We start from the raw sequence: 6,706 nt of genomic DNA, 5'->3' as shown, positions 1-6,706 counted from the left end.
CTTGTATGACCTGAAAATATACATTAACAGGAAACAACCCCCGCTTGAGTATGACCAGGATCTGGCCATGTGTGTGGGTGACACTCTAATTGTTTGTGCTCATAACCCTGTATGTATGTGAATGGCATAAATTTAGAAATCAAAATAAAGCCTTAGCAAGATCTTTCATTATATGAAAACGAGGCTAGTCATTTTGAAACCGCAAAAAGCTTTTTTTAGGGAAAATATCTCTCTGGAGGCTAAAGGAAGTGTGGGGGTGCTGGATTCCCGGTGACACCTTATGACATCATTCATCCTGTGAGAGTGCAGATTGGCCACCATATATGCAGCAGAGTTTAAATTCATGCACTAGTGGAGGAGACTCCAGCTACTAAAGCGACAGGGCGATACAGGTATTTAACTGGTCATATCCTTTGTGACATCTGAAGTGCCAAAGCTAAGAGGTCCTGAAGAAAGCCTGTGTGACGTGCATACAGAAGTAACTATTTTAATTTCTTTGGTTTATTCTGAAAAATGGAACAGCATGTACATGTTAACAGTTCTTGATCTGTGATTTATAGAAAAGCACAACAGAACATCTCCAGGAAAGAGAGAGAGGAGGGGCAGGGGGCAGATTGTTTTCTAAGGAAAAAGCAAAAGCTCATCTCTTATTTTCAGATCTGTGTGTGCTTATTTAAGAGAGTAAAATAATGTAGTGTTTCTTTCCTACAGCATATTTATGTTTGTTTCTGTGTCCCATGTTTAGCTGATTTACCCAGTGTATAAATCCGTGAGTAAAGGTGTTTATATGTGAGGCCGAATAACTCTGATTTTCTTTGCCTTGGGGGGAAAAAAATTCCAGCTAATTTGTGACAGACAGCCATGGTGTTAGATTATCTCATGCAATAGACTCAGTCTCAGATATATCCTTTTGCACAAAGACACGGTGGAACAGATTCTGCCACCTTTACCCTTGTTGCAGCGCACCTTGCTCCACAATTATTGTGTAGTTAGATGCTACTTAGTGTGAGTTGGGGTGGCAGAATCAGGCTCCCTGTTAGTCTAAAAGAGTGAAAATGTGTTGACTTACCCATTGCAATGTTTATGGTTGATGTTACACAGAAGGGTTTAATTCAGAAAGAAAATGATTATTTAAATCTGTTCTTTGTGAAGCATTAGACTGATTCAGTGAGACTGGATTTGCCCCCTGGTACATAGTTATCCTATTCCAGAATTTTGTTTGGGATGCACAGATGATTGTGTACAAGGCTCCATGTGATTTTTCTCCACTATTAATTTAGGATGAAAATGTAAATGTAAAGACAAAGTACCAATAGCAATGGCCAATATTGGTACTGTGACCGTGATCTGTGGTACTAAACTTTTTAACAGGCTGATTGGCAGCCCTGGGTGATGCAGTCATTATGGAACTAGCGAATCATAAACTGTTTTGCACTCTGTCATTAAAGTTTAATCAAGAAAAATCTGCACTTCCCCAGGTATCTCCTATTCCACACCAAAATATGAAATTCAACTTAACCTTCATGGCCCAGCTTCAAAAGCCACTAGAGATGTTGGGTGCCAGACAAGAGCATGTGCTCAGCACTCTTTCCAAATCAGGATCTTTTAAGGCACCAAAAAGCGAGGCATCCAAAATCACTAGGTGCTTTTGAAAATCTTATATGCTGTTATAATCAATCCTGCTGAATTGCAATGAAGAGCATGTGAAAATACTCTTTTGTAACACCCCTACTTCATTGCAGCTACAGACACCATAATCAATATGAAGACCGTACTCCTGTTAATCTCTCTTTGGGCTTTATCCTGTGCTCATCCTGTAAGTACTTATTAGAAAATCATTGAAACCCCCTAGCCTCGGCATTTTAAGCATGCCCAAGATACTCTGTACCACTTCTGTTCATTCATAAGTTGTCTTTTCAATGTGTTTAGGTGCCCAGCCATCAAAATGCCCATTCTGGGAGCTCTGAAGAACGGGGGGTAAGTTGATTATCAAGAGTTTTTCAGAAAACTCTATTTCAGCAAATAGCTTGTGAAACAGTATTGGAAAGCAGAACTGGTCTCTGGTTAATAACGCTCAAAACAATAGTTGATTAAAATAACTCAAAGCCTAGAGGTGTATAGCTATATCCATTTTTTCAAGGTCATTTTAATTCATAATTGTTTCAGCCATTTCTACATACACCCTCCTTGCCTCCCACCCTCCATATGTGGAGATGGTAAGTAGGTGATAAATTGCATTACATGCTTTCGGCCACCTCAACTACGCGCTGCCCACTAATCCATCCCCACAGGACTTACTATAACAATGCAAAGAACTGAACAGCTTCAGAGAGCTGCCATTTGAAATAGGAATGCTGCCAGAGCAATGTTTCCTCCTTCACCACCAAATATGGAATTTCTTCCTGACCTTCCCACAACGTGAGGCACGGGACCGGCACGGTTCAGCCGTGGACCAATAACTACTCTTCTAGCCGTAATAATATCACAGCTTTCAAGTTTGGTATCTCCCAAACCCACAATGTTAGAAATGGGAACGATGTACCACTGGAAAGAAGAAAGTCCCATCTTCCCAGTGGGGGACAAATCATTTGTTCCTGACTCTGAAAGCTTATACTTTGTTGGTTCTAAAAAAAATGGAACTGGTATACTCCAAACCTCTTGTGGTTTTGGTTTTCCTGAGCCCAAAAGCCTCCCATGGTTTCGCAAATCTCTATTAATGAAATTTAAGATTACAACACCAAATAATTTCTGAATATAATTTTGAATGATCCCTTTAAAAAAAACAGATTAGTTCATTTGAAACACCAGCTGCAGCCATAGCAACTATAATAAAAACACTCCTTTATTTTACTCAAACTGAAATTTCTTGAGTATAAAAAGTCTCAGAGCACTTCAAAGTGTTTCAAAGAGCCATTATATACCCATCTCTTTTACCCAATAAAAACCGCAAGATGAAGCAGAACCAAATGTTTGGGGTTTCTTGCATAAGGCAAGATGTAGTTCATTAGAAACAAATAAAAGCAGTGCAGAGGAACTGGTAATTAAGAGTCTTCAGACTGCTCGCCTGACCCAAAGCCAAGCAGTAGTAAGCAGTTTATTTTACACCAGTAGACACAATGCGGCCCTTACAATGGCATCAGTAAAACCGCAACAACATTTGCTTAATCAAAGTACCTTCATTTCGCCTTTTTGTGCAGGACACAATAAGCGAAGAAAGTCTGAATGAGGAGGCAGATTCTGCTGACGATACTTACAGTGGTCCTAAAAGCAGTGCGGAAACTGGAGGAGAGGACTCCAATGCTGATGAGCATGATGGCATTGATGAAGAAAACCACGACCCATCTGTGGTTTCTAGCAGGAGCTCTGAAAGTCATCCAGATGATGTCGATGCAAGGAGCACTCAGGACTATGAAGAGGAGGATAGTTTCCGAATTAAGCAGGCTCAGCATAAGAATTGGGCTGATCACGAGGATTCTGGTGACCTTGATGATGTGGAAGAAGTAGATGAAAACAGTCATGGTGATCAATCAACAGAGAAAAACTCTCTGGTAAGTGTACATAGCTCTCCTGTATAAGGCTCCGTTTCCTAGCAGATAACATTCTTCTTCTGACAGTTGTCTGAGCAGAAAAAATGGTTAGCAGTCTTAATTCAATCTGCAGTAAACACAGGGCTACAACATAACACATCCCAAATAATTTGGTGTAAATTAGCACTGTAATCAGATCAGGCTCTGTTTTCAAGAGACAGAGGATTGTGCTAACTGAGTTGAATTTTGGAGAACAAATTTGGATTTGGGTAAGTGTATGGGAAATAAAAAAAGAGTATCACTCCTTTGTCTTTGTAATGGGATCAGTGTGTCAATTAAAGACAAACAAATTGGATGTATTTGAAATTCACACATATGCAAAATTCTTATAGGACAAAATTTGACTACATGGAAAAACATAACCAAAAATATACAATTGTGTAAAATTATATCTGAAACGAAACCCTATCTCCGTTTTTTATTCACCACTAGATTATAATCCTTCACGTGAAAAATGTTGTCCAGATACCTAACGGACCTGTGGATATATGGAAAGCATTATTTTCTTATATCTTTACTGTCAAAAGCATAAAAACTCAATATTCATCTTGGGTCAGATTTTCAAAAGAGTTCAAGTTCATCAGCTCCCATTTTTTATTGCACAAATGGGCCTGAAATCAATTACTATAAATTTGAAAACAACACTGGTCAAGATTTTCCAAAGAGCGCAGCACCCAACAGCTACCATGGAGTCCATGTGGAAGTTCTGACTTTTTTCAGAACGGTGCAATGGGCCAGATCACTGCATTTAGTGTTGTGGACCATTACTGTAGAATATGATAGTAGTTATATTAAGGCATATATAATTACATGTAGAAATGGAACAAACCAAATCCCTGTATCCAAACACCCAGAATTTCAAAAGCTGGATCAGAATTTTGTGGCTTGAGCCATATTATATCACATCATGTTCTATTTATAATGAGTGTGACGGACCGATGCCATCCCAAACCAAGTAATGCCATAAACCAAAATTCACCCCTCTCCTGCCATAAATCTAATGATGACACACATTTTAAACTAGTGGATTACTTGTTTACAGAATCTACATTGAATCCTAGTAGAGCAGCAATTTCTGGGGGGATATATTTTTAAGACTCCTAAAACATTAACTGAAGTAACATTATTGTTTTATTTGTTGGTTAAATCTAACATAATTTTAAGGCATACTGGGCCAAATTCTGCTCTCAGTTACACCCATGTAACATTATGAATTTTGATGAGGTAGCAGAGATATAAATGATAGTAGTATTTGGCCTATACAATTTAGTAAACAAATCACCTTGTAAAATACAGCAAGGAAGAGTTTACAATAATTTCTCTTCGCCACATGTCTAGGAGGATGTAAAGGAGATTCCTGCTATTGACAGCATCGACAATGGAGCTCACCATGCCAGGGGCAGCAGAGAATCAGAAGACAATGATGACTTTGAAAACGATGGATTTCTTTATCAATCCAATGGCTTTGACTCTAGCAAGGGGGACGAGGAAAGAAATTCTCTGACAGATGAGGAAGATGACAGCGGAGATTATACCTTTGATGAAAATAAAGAGGAAGAAGTTAAGGGGGCAGACCCTAGATACACTGTTCGTCCCACTGAAACAGATGAGCATAATGCAGTTGTTGATGGAGATCTAGACGGTGACCATAGAGACACCGCTATTGGGAAAAAAGCTAGCAGTAGCAGTAGCAGCAGCAGCAGTAGTAGCAGCAGCGAGAGCAGAGGCTTTGGTAATGGGGAGGTTGCCAGCCGCGGCAGGCATGTCCACAGGAAAAGAAATCGAAGTGACAGTGACAGTGACAGCAGTAGCCAAGAGGCGAGAGATGATTTTGATGATGAGGGAATGCAAGGTGATGACCCATCCATCTTTGAGAGTGAGGGTGGCAATTCCAACATGGTTCATGGTGCCATTCATTCCAAAGAGAGCAGCCAAGAAACCAGTAGGGAGCACCACTACAGCAAGCGGAAAAGCAGCAATCAAGCACTGAAACGTTTCCAGAGCCATGTGTTCCAAAATGGTGGTGATACTTCAGAAGAGGATGATAGTGCAGAGCACAATGACAGCAAATCCAAAGAGGACAGCAAGTCCACAGAAGACAACAGTCATTCTGAAGAAAATGTTGCCAGCCGCTCCAGAGAGGATGTCACCAGTCAGTCAAAGGAAAATGTCACCAGCCGCTCCAGGGAGGATGTCTCCAGTCAATCAAGTGAAGAGAGTAGGGAATCCCAAGAAGAAAGTGAGGAAAATTCCAAAGATGTGGATAGCAAATCCAATGAACACAGCGGTAGCAAATCTAAAGAAGGGCAGGAAGACAGAGAGTCCCTGGAGGATGACAGCAAGATATCAATAAGTGACAGTGAATCCACAGAAGACACGAGGGACCATAGTAAATCAGAGGAGAAGAGTACATCCACAGAGGACAGCTTGGAATCACAAGAAGATAAGGATGGACCATCTCACAGTAAATCGGGTGAGAGCAGAAGTGCTTCAAAAGAGAGCAGTAGCAGTGAAGAGGGCAATGCCAGTGATTCGAATGAAGAGGACATCAGTTCTGAAGAGCTGCGAGGCCAAGACAGCAAGTCTGCAGAAACTAGTGATAGTGAATCTAAAGAAGAGGGAGATAGTGAATCCAGAGAGCGCACTGCAAGCCAATCAATCAGCCAGGAAGATGACAGTATATCAAGGAGCATGGAAATTGAAAGCAGAAAGCTAGTGCTTGATGTTTATCACAACAAACCCATTGGTGATTATGATGACAATGACTGCCAGGATGGGTATTAAAATATACATTAAAATCCAACTATATATGACTTGTGGGGGGGAGGGAAAAATCTTTTAATTTATTTACCATATAGACCAGGGGTGGCCAACCTGAGCCTGAGAAGGAGCCAGAATTTACCAATGTACATTGCCAAAGAGCCACAGTAATACTTTAGCAGCCCCCTATCAGCTCCCCCACTCCCAGCCTCGTTGATCAGCGCCTCCCCCTCCCTCCCCTCACCTCCTGATCAGCTGTTTCGTGGCATGCAGGAGGTTCTGGGGGGGAGGAGTGAGGAGACGGCAGGCACGGGGTGGGGGTTGGAAGGGGTGGAGTGGGGGCAGGGCAGGGCCTGTGC

The 6,706-nt window shown here is 41.1% G+C and overlaps 1 protein-coding gene across 1 annotated transcript; it reads left to right on the top strand.

Annotated features, from left to right (window-relative positions):
• The first annotated feature begins 1,762 nt into the window (after positions 1-1,762).
• DMP1 (dentin matrix acidic phosphoprotein 1) lies at positions 1,763-6,371 on the top strand. Its single transcript, XM_034771411.1, has 4 exons — positions 1,763-1,816; positions 1,930-1,977; positions 3,198-3,548; positions 4,926-6,371. The coding sequence occupies exons 1-4, from the start codon at positions 1,763-1,765 to the stop codon at positions 6,369-6,371; spliced, it is 1,899 nt and encodes a 632-aa protein (XP_034627302.1).
• The last annotated feature ends 335 nt before the right edge of the window (positions 6,372-6,706 follow it).

This window comes from Trachemys scripta, chromosome 5 (assembly GCF_013100865.1).
Source record: "Trachemys scripta elegans isolate TJP31775 chromosome 5, CAS_Tse_1.0, whole genome shotgun sequence".
NCBI lineage: Eukaryota > Metazoa > Chordata > Testudines > Emydidae > Trachemys > Trachemys scripta.
Note: the sequence above shows the minus strand (reverse complement) of the source record. Positions and strands in the feature narration are given on the sequence as shown.

Coding starts and splice junctions, on each gene's coding strand:
- DMP1 (XM_034771411.1), top strand. CDS start 1,763: ATGAAGACCGTACTCCTGTTAATCTCTCTTTGGGCTTTATCCTGTGCT. Junction 1,817..1,929: donor CTTTATCCTGTGCTCATCCT/GTAAGTACTTAT, acceptor CAATGTGTTTAG/GTGCCCAGCCATCAAAATGC. Junction 1,978..3,197: donor GGAGCTCTGAAGAACGGGGG/GTAAGTTGATTA, acceptor CTTTTTGTGCAG/GACACAATAAGCGAAGAAAG.